The sequence below is a fragment of the Otolemur garnettii genome, unplaced genomic scaffold (assembly GCF_000181295.1).
Source record: "Otolemur garnettii isolate 467f Iridium unplaced genomic scaffold, OtoGar3 scaffold00050, whole genome shotgun sequence".
NCBI classification, from domain to species: Eukaryota; Metazoa; Chordata; class Mammalia; order Primates; family Galagidae; genus Otolemur; species Otolemur garnettii.
In genome coordinates this window covers 5,288,514-5,303,812 of record NW_003852445.1, presented here as the reverse complement: position 1 = coordinate 5,303,812, position 15,299 = coordinate 5,288,514, and the positions used below count along the sequence as shown (strand labels likewise).

The window sequence follows — 15,299 nt, the reverse complement described above, 5'->3', positions numbered from 1 at the left end:
AAATAAATAAATAAATAAATAAATATTTTTGAACAAACTATCATGTAATGCCTATCACTATAATAAAAACAAGACCTAATACTCCACTTAGTGGCCTAGTTTCAGAGTTTTAAGAGTAAATAGAACTTTGTAGATCATCAACTTTAGCCATATAGTCACTAATACTTAGAGATAAATTAAGTGATGAAAAAATTTCTAAATTACTACATAAATCGCAAAGGGCAATCTATACTAGCCAAATAAATCACTAGTGTTAGTGGGTATACTAGTAGAATTTATATTCTAGTATATTACATAAACTTCTCTGAGAAATCTTCATATTTTAAGTCAAATATTAAAACATTTTTTTTTTTTGAGACGGAGCCTCAAGCTATCCCCCTGGGTAGAGTGCCATAGCATCACGCTCACAGCAACCTCCAACTCCTGGTCTCAAGCGAGTCTCCTGTCTCAGCCTCCCAAGTAGCTGGGACTACAGGCGCCCGCCACAACGCCTGGCCATTTGTTTTTTTTTGGTTGCAGCCATCATTGTTAGTTTGGCAGGCCCGGGCTGGGGATTCGAACCCGCCACCTTAGGTGTATGTGGCTGGCGCCTTAGCCACTTGAGCCACAGGCGCCGAGCCTATTAAAACATTTTTAATATAAAATGTCTAATGCTTCATTCATGAAACCACATAAATCTTGATTTGAAAATAACAAAAAACAGATTAAACACATGCATTTAAATGTCAAGGAAAGGTAACTTACATAGAAGTTTCAAACAGTCCTCCTTCTTTTTTAAACGGTCTTTAATATCTCCTGATATAAGTACAGAATATGGACATGCCATTTCTTTTAAAAAACCACTTATCTCAAGTTGGAAGCTCTCTAGATCATCTCCCCCTTTAAAAAAGAAAAATCATAAAACATTTACTAAGTATTTACCATATAAACTAATGCTATAAAATCTACTACTAGTTTATATTTAATTCTAAATTTTTACTTTCGAATTAAATACTTAGATGTATTACTGCAAAGCTTAAAGGTAACCAAAAACTTTGTACATACCTAAAGTCAACACAAATTTTAAAACACAGATACCAATTTAAGAACATAAGTATCTAGTCATGAGGCTTTAAATATTTTTATATTTAAATTCCTAACAAATCTCTTCCAACGGACTCTCCATAAAGTTAGATAAACTAGTAATATGTTAGCAACTGAAATATTTAAAGCATTATTATGGCTCCAATTATTAATTGGCTTCATGCAAATGATCCACTTCTAAATATTCAGATAATAAATGCAATCATTTAATTACATCTCACTGCTATTCTCTATTCATAATATAATTATGTAGGAATTTGTGTCATATGCTTGGAATTCAGATTATTTTACTTTGTTTCAAGTGAATTCTATTAAATTTGGCATGAAAAAAACCAATTTAAACATAAGGATAGGCGGCTCCAGGGCTCACACTTGTCCCAGCTACTCTGGACTCAGGCAGGAAGATAACTTGAACCTGAGAGTTTGAGTCAAGCCACACAGTGAGATACCATCTCTTTAAAACGGGAAAAAAAAAAAAAGCTACTTAGTCCCCTAACGAATGCCCAATAATTTTTAAGTTTACATTTTATTGAATTACCTGAAAATCTACAAAGAGCCACAAGGACTCCAGTTACCAAGATGGTGATGAATTACAAGTAAATAAGCTTGATGAGCTATTATCTAAGCATGGAGGAGTTATTTTGTTGTTTTATAAAATTCCTATGTGATCTATGTCCTTAGTTACAGGCTTGGGAATACAATTTTAATTTGGGATCACTTGTATTAAAGAAAAAAAAGAACACCTTAATTCAACATGAACAGCATTCAAAAATTAAACTATCAGCAAATTCAGACTCTACCTTTTCTCAAGAACAATACTGAGGTTAGGACTGTAGATAAATAATAATTGCTTTAACTTTACGGCAAATTTAAACATCAATTTTGGATTAATATAACATCAAAAATTGTTAATGTTGCATACTGAAGTTCTTTGTAATGCTAGTGATTTTTCTTTGTACAGTAGACACACTTGTTGACAATACTACAAATCAAAAATCATCTATACATTTTACCATTAAACAGAAAAATAAGTAAAACACAGTGGCAATACCAGCTGAAGTGATACTTTCTTCCAAGTTGCATAATGATTTTATTTGAGAGCCTAACCAAACACAGAGCTCTGAAAATTCTGGTGAAGACAGTCCACCCTCTGCTGCCTTGGTAAGGGCCTGCTCTTCTAACAGTGGTCCCTTATACCTAGGAAAAAGAAAGAAAGGTCAAAAAAAAAAAACAAACAAGAAAGCTCAATACCCTGTATCAAGGCCTGCTACCTGTTTTTGTAAATAAAATTTTATTGGAACATAGCCAATAAAGTATTAATTTACAGACTGTATATGGCCTTTTTCACACTGCAGTGGTAGAGGTGACATCAGAATAGCCAACAAAGCCTGAGATGTTTAATATATGGCTTTTTACAGAAATAGTTTACTGATTTGCTCTATATAACTAACATTTGGCTTTTTTTCCTATACTTCAATATTTTACAGTAAAATTATCTACCTCTTTTAAGATTAATATTATAATACAGGCTCAGCACCTGTAGCTGAAGTGGCTAAGGCGCCAGCCACATATACCAGAGCTGGCGGGTTCGAATCCAGTCCAGGCCTACCAAACAATGATAACTACAACCAAAAAAAAACAAAAACAGCCAGGTGTTGTGGCGGGCACCTGTAGCTTCAGGCTGTCTCAAAAAAAAAAAATTATAATACAAAGCTAAATGTAGTATAAAATTTAATAATCTTATGTTAGTTACAAGAATAAAAATTATAGCAAGAAAAGTACAGATGCAAATTTCAAATAAAAAAACTAAAGCAGAAAAGAACTTTTGGGAGCACTTCACCCTAAACCATTTATTTTTATACTTTTAAAAATTCTACAAATTTAGGCAGCACCTGTGGCTCAAAGGAGAAAGGCGCTGGCCACACACACCGGAGGTGGCGGGTTCAAACCCAGCCATGGCCAAAAACTGCAAAAACAAAAATTCTACAAATTTAAGGCTTGGGATCTACAGCTCAGCTTGGCACTTGTATCAGGCTCCAGTCCCATATACCAGAGCTGGTGGGTTCGAATCCAGCCTGGGTCTGCCAAACAAGAATGACAACTACAACCAAAAAGAGCCAGGCATTGTAGCAAGGGCCCGTAGTCCAAGCTACTTGGGAGGCTGAGGCAAAAGAATCTCTTAAGCCCAGGAGTTGGAGGTTGCTGTGAGCTGTGATGACACAGCACTCTACCCAGGGCGACAGGTAGAGGCTCTGTCTCCAAAAAAAAAAAAAAATTCTACAAATTTTATTTGATCAAAAATTTAAATTTTCAAAATACAGTAGAACCTCCATAGTTGACCATTTCTCTACATTGATCACCTTAAGTTGACCTAATTTTCATAGACTGGAGATACACCACACGTGTCAGTACAGTAGGCCTAAATCCTTATATTAATCACCTCCATATGTTGACCAGTTTGTTACAGTCCCTAGGGTGGTCAACTTACAGAGGTACTAATATTACTTTACATATAATCTTAAGTGAATTAGATACTTTTACTTTTACGGTTCTTTCTGAAATCAAGCGTTAAAAATAACACTGTAGATTCATAGATATCTAATTCACTACATTTATTTTCCTTTTGACACCCACATTGTTCTAACTCTGGCTAGTAGGATCCCATTCATGTAGGCTGACAAGCCTTTGACTTGCCTCCAGTATTCTGCAAATACTTTCCTTGTTTTCTATGACACATTCCTGCCCTAGACATGTAATCACACATTCCTCCACAGAGCCAATTTCTTTTTAATGGTGTTCAGAGCACATGATCTGGTACTAAAGGTTGGTCACTGTTTCTATGCCTTTTTAAAAGAAACCACATCAGGGCTTGGTGCCCACAGCTCAGTGAATAGGGCGTTGGCCACATACACCGAGGCTGGTGGGTTCAAGCCCAGCCCAGGCCCGCTAAAAAACAATGACAACTGAAACCAAAAAATAGCTGGGGTTGTAGCAGGTGCCTGTAGTCCCAGCTACTTGGGAGGCTGAGGCAAGAGAATTGCATAAGCCCAGGAGTTTGAGGTTGCTGTGAGTGTGACTCTACAGCACTCTACTGAGGGCAACACAGTGAAACTCTGTTGAGGAAAAAAGAAAGAAAGAAAAAGAAACCACATCAGAAGCTCATATTGCTATTCCAATTTGGATTTAGAGTTGTTAGGGTTTATTTGTTTATTTATTTATTTTACTTATTTTGTTTTATATTTTTATCTATTTTCTCTTACAATGAAAATTCTTAGTTTCTTTTTTCCAAAATAGCATGCCTTACTCACATGGAAGAAGCAAAATAATGGGTAGAGATTTGCATTTTGAACATTTATCCAAGAAGGAACACAAGAGTTCAACAGAAAAGTGAAAGAAAATTTCAGCTACTGGGAAAGAGGTGAGTAGGCAGCAAAAAGAGATGGGCAGGCAGCCTTATGTAGCAGGGTCTCAAACATGGGAGGGAGAACATCTCTCTGCAACCCCCTTCCCACTGAGGCAAAGCAGTGCACGGGAGAGCACCCTAACCTTCCTAAGTACTAGAAGTAACCCAGGGAGCAATCAGGTGACTATGAGAAGAAATGACTCTGTGAAGCGGCCTGTGTACTTTCCTAGACCTGGGTACCAAGAGAAGGATTGCATTTTCCATCCTAGCTCATACCAAGCTGTGCAGGATCCTGCAAGCTGGCAGTGGTAGCAGCCACTGGCTTTAGAGAGACTCAGCTAGGGATTGAAGATCTAGGTTATCAAGCAGGGGAGGGGCTTCCATAGCCAGAACTGAAAAACAAGTTTAGGGTGGGTTGTTGCCACAGATCCTACAACAGGTTTCCCCACTTGACAGGACCAGAGCAGGAAGAAATTTGCCTGGAAGGCAAGGTGCTGACCTGAGCAATAAGTCTTACAGCCTGGGGCAGCATTTCAGACTGGAAAGAAGCTGGTGGTTAAACCCTGCCAGGTCAGGGAGACAAGCAGGTCCCACTCCCGCTCACTTGGCTATGGCATGGGCTCACCCCTTACTCCCATGCTGAGACCTGGGCACAGCAGCAGTCACTCCACTCTTCACCTGGGCCTTTCTCCAGGAGCCTAAGGAGATCGCCAAACCTCTCATGGTTGGTACCTGCACCTACCATTGAAAAGCCAAAGCAAAGGCTTGCCCATTCCAGTTTTACTCAGTTTCACCTCCCCCCACTCCAAGACAGAGTTCAGGACCTAGACAATCAAGAGTTCCCTAGCCAAACCCAAGCATTTCTCTGTTAACTGGGAGGCTGGGCATGGTGGCTCACGCCTGTTCCTTACACTCTGGGAGGTTAAGGTGGGTGGATCGCCTGAGCTCACAGGTTCAAGACCAGCCTGGGCCAGAGCAAGACCTCATCTCTAAAAATAGCCGGGCATTGTGGCAGGCACCTTTAATCCCAGCTACTTAGAGGCTGAGGCAAGAGAATCACTTAAGACTAAGAGCTGGAGGTTGCTGTGAGCTATGATGCCACAGTACTCTACCAAAGGCCCCAAGTGAAACTCTGTCTAAAAAGAAAAAGAGAAACTGGACATAAACCCTCCTGCTACCACTGCAGCTGGCTCCTATCTTCAAGAGCCACCTACTACCTGGAAGTCAACACACATAGCCCATTACAAATACACAGCCCTTGGGAACAACAGAGCTTCTCATGACATCTGCTGCCACCATCACCCACACTACCCCAGCTACTCAGAAGGGCATGATCATGCTCCCCTGCGTGGCACACCACCACTACAAATGGCATTTCGGAAAGCTACCACACTGAAGCTATCTTTAATCAAGGAAATCATGCAGTCTTAGCCACTAAACACACCCAGAGGCCGAATGTCCCTTAAGAAAAATAATTCCTGCCCCCAAAGAAAGTAAATTTAAAAATAAAAACAACTGTTCCTCCAGATCCAAAGAAATCAGCATAATAATACAGCATGTATTATGAAAAAACAAGGTATAGTGACACCCCCAAAAGAACATAGTAATTCTCTAGAATTAGATTCTAACAACAAAAAAATATATATTCAAAGTCCCAGATAAAGAATTCAAATTATTGATTTTAAATAGCTGAGATAAAAGAGAACTCTGAAAACCAATACAAAGAAATCAGAAAATCAATTCAGGATATGAATGAGAAACTTACCAAAGGGATAGATATCTTAAAAAGAAAAACCAAATAGAAAGTTTAGAGATAAAATATCCATTGAAGGAATTATAAAATACTTCAACAAAAGACTACACCAAGCAGAGAAAAGAATTTCAGAAGTAATACCAATCCTACTTAAACTATTCCAAAAAATCAAGGAGCAAGCAATACTCCCAAACTCATTCTAAGAGGCCTGTATCACCCTGATACCAAAATCAGATAAAAACATAAGAGAAAAAGAAAACTATAAGCCAGTTATCTCTGATGAACACAGAAGCAAAAATCCTCAGCAAAATACTTGCAACCCAAATTTAATGACACATTAAAAAGATTCTTTATCATGATTAAGTAGGATTCATCTCAGGGATGCAAGGATGGTTCAACATATGCAAATCAATCAATGTGATATAACATATCAACAGAATGAAGGACAAAAACCACATGATCATTTCACTTGATGCTGAAAAAGCATTCAAAAAATTCAACATCACTTCATGATAACAACTCTCCAAACACTGGGTATAGAAGAAACATACCTCAACATAATAAAAGCCATATATGATAGACTCATGGCTAGTCTTATATTGAATGGGAAAAATTTGAAAGATTTTCCTCTAAAATCTGAACAAGACAAGGAGGCCTCCTTCACCACCATTATTCAAAAGAGTACTGGAAGTTCTAGCTAAAGCAATCAGACAAGAGAAAGAACAGGCATCCAAATTGGAAAGGAAGAAGTTAAATTGTTCTTGTTTGCAGACAATATAATCTTTTATCAAGTGAAACCCAAAGACTCCACAAAAACCTACTAGAACTAATAGAGTCAAAGATGCAAGATACAAAATTAACATACAAAAATTAGTAGTATTTCTATATACCAACAGCAAGCAATCTGAAAAAAAAAAAAGTAATCCCATTTACAATAGCCATAAATAAAATAAAATACCTAGGAATAAACATTACCAAAGAAATAAAAGATTTCCACAATGAAAACTATAAACATTATTAAAGAAATTGAAGAGGACACAACAAAATGGAAAGATATTTCATGCTCACAGATTGAAAGAATCAATATTGTTAAAAATGTCCATATACCCAAAACAATCTACAGATTCAATGCAATCTCCATCAAAATACCAATGACATTCTCCACAGAATCAGAAAAATAACCTCAAAATTTATATGGAATGGCAAAGACCCTGAACTGCCAAAATCATTCTGACCAAAAAAAGAACAAAATTGGAGGAATCATATTACATGATTTCAAATTAAACTACAGAGCTGGAGTAACCAAAACAGGATGGTACTGGCATAAAAATAGACACATAGACCAACGGAACAGAATCAAGAACACAGAAATAAATCCATACATCTACAGTGAACTTATTTTACAGAAAGGTACCATGAACAAACATAAATACAATGGGAAAAGGGCAATTTCCAATAAATGGATCTGGGAAAATTAGGTACCCATAAGCAGAAGAAAAAAAAAAGACTAGACCCTTATTTTTCTCCATAAACAAAAATGGAGTAAAGACTTTTTTTAAGACCAGAAACTAAGAAACTTCTAAAAGAGAACATTAAAGAAATGCTCCAGGACATTAGTCTGGGCAATGATTTCCTAAGTAATACCCTCAAAACACAGGCAGCCAAGCCAAAATTGGACAAATGAGACCACATCAAGCTAAAAAGCTTCTGCACAGCAAAGGAAACAATAAACAAAGTAAGGAGACAATCCACAGAATGGGGGAAAGTATTTGCAGACTACCCAACTGACAAGGGAGTAATAACCAGAATATATAAGGAGCACCAACAACTCAACAGGGAAAATCAAATAACCCAATTAAAAATGAGCAAAAGATCTGAACAGACATTTCTCAAAAGAAGACACAGAAACAGCCAACAAGTATATGAAAAAATACTCAACATCATTAACTGTTAGAGAAATGCAAATAAATTATAATGATATTATCATCTTACCCCAGTTAAAATGGCTTTTATCAAAGAGGCAATGACAAAAACTGGAAAGGATATAAAGAAAGGGAAGCACTCAGTACCCTCCTGGTGGGAATGTAAATTACTATGTAAATCACTATGGAAAACAGTATGGACATTCCTCAAAAAACTAAAAATAGAACTACCATATAAACCTAGCAATCCCACTGCTAGGTACTTATCCAAAATAATAATATAATAATAAAAATGGAAATCAGTATTTTGAAAAGATATCTGCACTTCTGTACTCCCATGTTTATTGTAGCACTATTCATAATAGCCAAGATTTGGAATCAATCTCTGTGTCCATCAGTGGGTGAATAGATACATATATACAATTAAATACTATTGTATTCAGCCATGAGAAAGAATGAAATCCCGTGCCGTGATTTGCAACAACATGGACAGAACTGGAGAATGTTAGGCAAAGTAAGCCAAGCACAGATGAGAATCTTAGATGTTCTGATTCATATGTGGGAGGTATATCGTAAAATAATTAATCTTACAGAGACACAGAGTAGAATGATGGTTACAAGTCTGGGAAGAATTAGCAGACAAGGGGTGACAGATAAAGTGGAGATGGTTAATGGGTGCAAAAATATGGTAAGGTAGATGGAATGAACAATATTTAACAGCACAACAAAGCGACAACAGTCAACAATAGGTATGGTATATTTTATGTAAAAGAGTGGAATTAGAATGTTCCTAACACAAAGAAATAAATCTTGAAGTGATGGACACTCCAATTCTTTCAATTTGACTATTACACTTTGCATGCCATAGGTAACTGTATTTATTAGTTTGAGATTGTCCTTCCATGTTTTTTAATATAACTATGAGCTTTTTTGTACTAAGTTACATTTCCTGTGTAATTTCCACCATAAACAGTGCAGTGAGGTCGGGTATTGTTCATTTCCCCTCCACAGGAGATGATGATGATGTCAGTCCATGGACCTCTCCTTACACAGTATGGTACCTGAACACTGCTTTTACTTTCACCAAAACATCTTTCAATATTTATCATCACTCTTCTCTTGCAGAATATGAAAAATTAGGGCATACATTTAAGAAGTCTATTTATGCTACAATAGAACTCTTCAGTGTTTACCATATTTATTTCATGACTGCTTTGATTTTCAATGCTATTTCTGCTGTTTACTAAGACCACCATGCCCCTAGTTTGTTCCGTATATTCTTTCTTCAATTTGGACAGTGGCACTATTACTCTAAACACTGGGATCACCTCCTCTAGACCTCTTCATCCCTATGGCTTTGTCCCCTGGGATCACAAATGCAGGTGTTAACACTACTTCAAACTGGGTGATCCAAATCCATTAGGGCCTGTGGAAACTCTCCTCAACAAGGCAGCCACGGCCTAATATACTGTTTTCTATTTTCATCAGCCAACAGATAAAATGTAAGACACTTTCTTTTCCCTGGTCTGTTACTCACCCTATTGGCCTTGCCTCTCATCCAGCTCTGAAACTCTCCCTGCTTCCCAAACTCTTCCACTATGTGGTCCATCCATAACATCCTAGATATGTTGCTATATCGCCTATCTTTTCTCAAGACAGATTATCCCTACCACCTCCATCTTTAGGTATTTTTACTTTTTCAAATCTGTCAAGATCAGGTTAAGAGGGGTTTTGTCCTGCGTGTTCCCCAATACAGCAGCCATATCATTGCTCCCTCATTATCTTATACAGATCTCCTACTTTCTTCAGGCTGAGACCAGTCAGATTTGCCACCTTTTCTCGTAGACACTCCCCAACATTCCCTGTGCTCAGTTCTCTCCTCTCATCTTGCCATTAACTCTGAGTTTCTCCAAAGTCCCTATATACAAATGCATACCCTCAGCTCTAATTCCAACCTTTTTCTCTACATGTCATTAACCACCCCATCACCCGGAACTACCCTACCTCTAAAATCACTAATTCAAACATGTCTCTCCCTAACCACAACCTCCTGTCGATCCTTCCAGGTTGGTGTTTTGGGGTTTCTTTTGACCACTCACCTACAATTATTCTTTGATATAATCACTACTGGCCATTTCATTGATCCATCTGCAGCTCTGTCTTTACTAGCTCCCTCCTATCTTCATTTTCTTCCCTATCCAATTCAAATTCCAAGGTTTATCATTTCATTTTGGTGCTCAATAAATACCAACTAAGGCACTCTGTATTCTACCCACATTAGCCTCCTTCCAGTTTTTCTAATACTGCATGGTTCTCCCCACTTATCATATTTTCTTTTCACTGTGAGGATATATTTGTCCTCTTTTCCCACCCAATCTCAACCAGTTAACTTCTATTCATCCTTCCTATTTCAACTCAAATGTCACCTCCTCAACAATCTATCACTAACCCCTAAGACTACATACAGATTCTCCCATTATAACACCTGTTCTTTTCTTTTGAAGCATTTATTACAGTTTATAATTATTTGTGTGATCTTGTCTGTTTCTCCACAATATCATAAACTCCACGGGAACAAGAACCAAATCTATTTTGCTCACCACTAACTCCTCAGGACAGTGTCCAACATACAGTTGTGCTCAATAAATATTTAAAATAAACTTCCCCTTCATGTTTCTGAACCTATGCATGCCAATCTGAAAATTACAATTCAGTCAGTCCCTGGTATTTACTAGACTGGAACATTTTTCACAAATTTCATACATAATTCTGATGCACAGCCAGCACAAAATCATAGACTATGAGAACAAAATGAGACTTCCGAAATCATCTGCTCCAGCCCACCCATTTCACAGAAGAGAAAACTGAGTGACTCCAGCCTACTTTCATTTATATCACTTAATTATTATTTCAAAGAGATGTTCCCTTTTATTGTCTCCCATTAATTTCTTCTTTTACATGACAAACTGAAGTACCTTCATTGGTATCCACCATAGAAAAGTCATTATTCACAATCTTCATCTGAAAACACAGTGCTTAATTACACTATATATTGGAAATAAAAATGAACTATTGTTTTCAGACTTAAAATTTTATTGTTACACTATGAAAAAATGCTTCTAAACATATAAACTGTTTTGCTCTCCATATTGAACAATCTGAAGCTAATTTTCCTTAAAAGCTACGATTATAATAAACTTCATTTTCCTATATACCTATAATATGAACAATAAGTTTAATGAACAAAGAGGAAAAAAGCATCATCTATTCCTGTTTCATAAATTGTGAGATCCCACTATTCTCACCTGGAATAACTTAGGAGTGCAAACAACTTGGGGCCTAAATACTTCTACTAAAAATTTTCTATTAAAAATTTTAATTTTTGTTCTGGTTACTTCTTTGATCAAATTAAGGAAGAATTTGATCAGCCAACAGATAAAATGTAAGACACTTTCTTACCCAAAAACAAATTAAGGATTTTACAGAAGTAAAAATGTCCCCTAAATAATCAGTGGTTCTGTTCTTTCACTTGACAAATACTCAGGACGTACTAAGAGCAAAGCTCTGTAACACTGGGTATCAGGGTCTAACTAAAAAGACTCGTGACAGAGGTGCAAATGCAGTGTTAGGGAAAAAGCAGGTGGTGGGGAGAGTGAACTTCCTAACACTGCAAAGGCATGGCTTACCCTACCAAGAAACTGCATCACACAGCAGTGTAAACAACTGTGCAGATAACTCCAAACTCCTTAATTAATGTGCATGTTTTGACTCTCAACTATCTGGTCCCATGTTTACCACTGTGCATTCTGCTCTTTGTACTATTCTTCATTTATTTACTCATTCATTCAACCACTATTTATTGTAACAGAGCCTGTTCTAGGGTGTTGCTAGGAATATATTAGCAAACAAAACAGACAAGCCATCAGTTTTCCAGGAGCTAACCTGCAGAAGAGGAAGGTGAAAAGGAAGAAAAAACCAGTTCAAGAGAGGCGCCTGTAGCTCAGTGGGTAGGGCGCCTGCCACACCGTGGCTAGCGGGTTCGAACCCAGCCGGGCCAGCTAAATCAACATTGTCAACTGCAATAACCAAAAAAAAAATAGCCAGGCGATGGGGAGGGCGCCTGTAGTCCCAGGTACTTGGGAGGCTGAGGCAAGAGAATCCTTTAAGCTCAAGAGTTAGAGGTTGCTGTGAGCTGTGACGCTACAGCACTCTACCCAGAACGACAGCCTGAGAGAGACTCTGTCTCCAAAAACAAAAGAAAGAAAGAAACGAGTTCAAAAGACAAACAGGCAACAAAATTTGGGTAGGGACAAGGCCTGTGGGGTAAAAAAAAAAAAAAAACAAAACAAAACAGAATGAGGCTAAGGAAAAGATTATGGATTCCCACGCCTGTATTCCCCCACCTCAATCCCAGTTCTCACATAACTTATCCCCCTGAATTCCAAATACCAGTAGACTTTTGTAGCCTCCCCGACTACGTAAACTAATAGTAATCTGAAAAGTGCCATTTTCCCCTGCCTAAGGGAAACTTACATACTTATGTACCAATGAATTAAACATGTTGTTAGCGAACAGATAAAATGGTTGAATGAATGGGCTCGCACTGACTAAAACACTTTCTCCGGCCAAAGAGGTATGAAAGATTCGCTCCTCGGTTGCCACAAGTTGGACACTTTCGGAGGTGAAGAGTCCTCAGCAGAAGTTCGGGTTCCAGCACCTGCCCCCGGGCGTGACATCTCCGTCAACATAAATATCACCTGCGGCCACAGTGCCGACCCGGCCTCTCCGCGCCCGCCCGCGCGTTCCCGCCGCAGTTTTAAGGAAAGAAGTTTGGATGAGGGGGCCACGCGCCCAGCTCTCCAGCCCTGCTCCACCCCCCAAAACGGATTTCTTTCCCGCCTCCCGCTTAACTCTGTCGGCGCCGGAGGGAGCAAGGCGAGGAAGTAGGCCTGCACCGGGCCAGGCGGGCCCGACGGAGACCGGAGGGAAGGAGGTCTCAGCAACCAAGCGGAAAGAAAGGTTACGTTTTCGGAGGAAAGACAGCCCCAAGAACACTCACCCCAGAGCCTCCAGTGTGTCCAGCACGTCCCCCTCCATCGTTGGTTCGGGACCTGGCTCCGGCCCTCTCATGGTCTTTTGGCCGAAGCTGTTCAGTGCTTTAAGGAGCCCGCCGGAAACCAGCGTCACCGCACCAAGGTTCCGGTCTGGCTTTAAGGGCATCTCTGACCGAGGACTCAAAGGTTCCTGGCCCGGAGGCAGTGGATGCTTGCTAGTGCGTACACCCGCTTTACGTAACAATAACAATTTTTAAAACAATTAGATAATAAATAAATAAAGGACCTTTTATACTGACTTTTATCTGTGTGTTAAAAATCAACCTTAGCAAATACCGTGATTCTACCCGAATTGATCAGACTTTGAGACCTCTTTTTTCAATAAAAAAATCCTGAAATGAAATTACAATTTCTTAACCTAAAATTGCTAAGTAATATCATGTACTTACACATGTAAATTTGAAATCAATATAAATGACGGGCCTCCTACTTTAATATAAAAAAGTGGAAGACAATCCATAACAAAATAATATTATTTCAGTATGACATATAGAAGACCAATGAAGTGATCAAATGCTTGCACCTGTCTATAGAATCCCATCAAATACAGATTGGGACTGTGTGCTGCATTGCAAACGAAATATGAGTTCTATAAGCAACAAAAATACCATGAGCAGAATAAGGTAGTTGATGTGATTTTCCAAAATGTGGTTAATTCCATAAAGTTCCAAACAAACAAATGCAATATTCCCTTTGTGTACCATTCATGGATAATTCAGTATCTAAGTAATGCAAAAAAAAATATTTTAGGGTTCATGCGTAAAACGATGTAAGGGTAGAGGATTAGATCACTATCAGCAGGTATATCACCTACATGAACATTCCACTAAAACTGTTGAAAGTCATGAAAGATATGTAACTATTGATTCTTGTAAGGGACTGTTTCCTGCATGGCAGAATAAATAGCATTCCTAGTCCAAGTTCAATAATGGCCAATAATGCTCTCACCTCCCTAATCATTGTTACAAACAAAAAGCTTGCCCATAAATTTGTATAATGGCTAATCTATGATATATCTTAGTGTCATACAAGTCCTAAGTGTTAAATTACTTGCAGTTTAATGTATCTGAATTCATTCCCAAATAAGAGAAGAATGTATTTTCTCAACGGTTATCACCTCTGTCACAGAGTCGGAGAGTTGTACATGGTATATTATTCTTAGTAATCTTGCCAAAAAGTCTCTGTAAAATTCAAAATGAAACGAGGTAACTTTTTTTCATTACTGTTGACCTTGAGTATTCCATTACAGTTAAAAAATAAATAATAAAACTGAAGCACAGAAAAAAAAAAGAATCTTTTAAAAACAAAACATGACAGATGAGAAAGGTAAAAAAGTCTAACATACTAAACACAGAGTAATAGGACTCCAACAAAGGGACTCCTGAGAAAATAAAACCGAAATAAGAAGAGACTCTAGCTAAGAATTTCCGGACAAAACAACCACTGATCAAGCACTCTGCTAACTCTAAATCAGGCGTCCTCAAACTACGGCCGGCCGGCGCCCCACACGCAGCCCGCCTAGGACCTTTATCCCACCTGCTGGGTACTTTTGCCCCCGCTGCCTGTCCTCCTTAGCAGCTGACTCGTCCGGGGCTGCAGTCCGGCCCTCCAACGGTCTGAGGGACAGTGAACTGGCCCCCTGTTTAAAAAGTTTGAGGACCCCTGCTCTAAATAGAATAAGTACAAAGAAAATCATAATTTAGAAAAATCACAGTAAAAAAGCTAAAAACAAAAGATAAAAGGAAAAGCTTAAAAGTAGCTTGAGAAAAACTCAAACTTCAATAATAATTCAAGCTCACTTCTCCAGGGGAACAATGCAAGAAAGAAAACAATAGAATAACATCTTTAATAAGCTTTAAATAACCACAAATCCAAAATTTTATGCACAGTGAAAATATCCTTAAGAAATAAAAGCAAAATGGCTGGGCGCCATAGCTCACCCCTGTAATCCCAGCACTTTGGCAGGCCAAGAAGGGAAGATGGCTTAAGGTCAGAAGTTTGAGATTAAATTGTGCAACAAGCAA

The 15,299-nt window shown here is 38.3% G+C and overlaps 1 protein-coding gene across 1 annotated transcript in view; it reads right to left on the bottom strand.

Annotated features, from left to right (window-relative positions):
* FAM98B (family with sequence similarity 98 member B) overlaps positions 1-13,318 on the bottom strand; it is a 34,887-nt gene extending 21,569 nt beyond the window's left edge. The window contains exons 1-3 of the mRNA XM_003791699.3: positions 13,221-13,318; positions 2,135-2,280; positions 745-879 (exon numbers count right to left, since the gene is read on the bottom strand). Coding sequence (XP_003791747.1) covers positions 745-879; positions 2,135-2,280; positions 13,221-13,291 — 352 coding nt within the window. The 5' untranslated portion in view covers positions 13,292-13,318. The remainder of the gene's footprint in view (positions 1-744; positions 880-2,134; positions 2,281-13,220) is intronic.
* Positions 13,319-15,299: the final 1,981 nt, after the last annotated feature.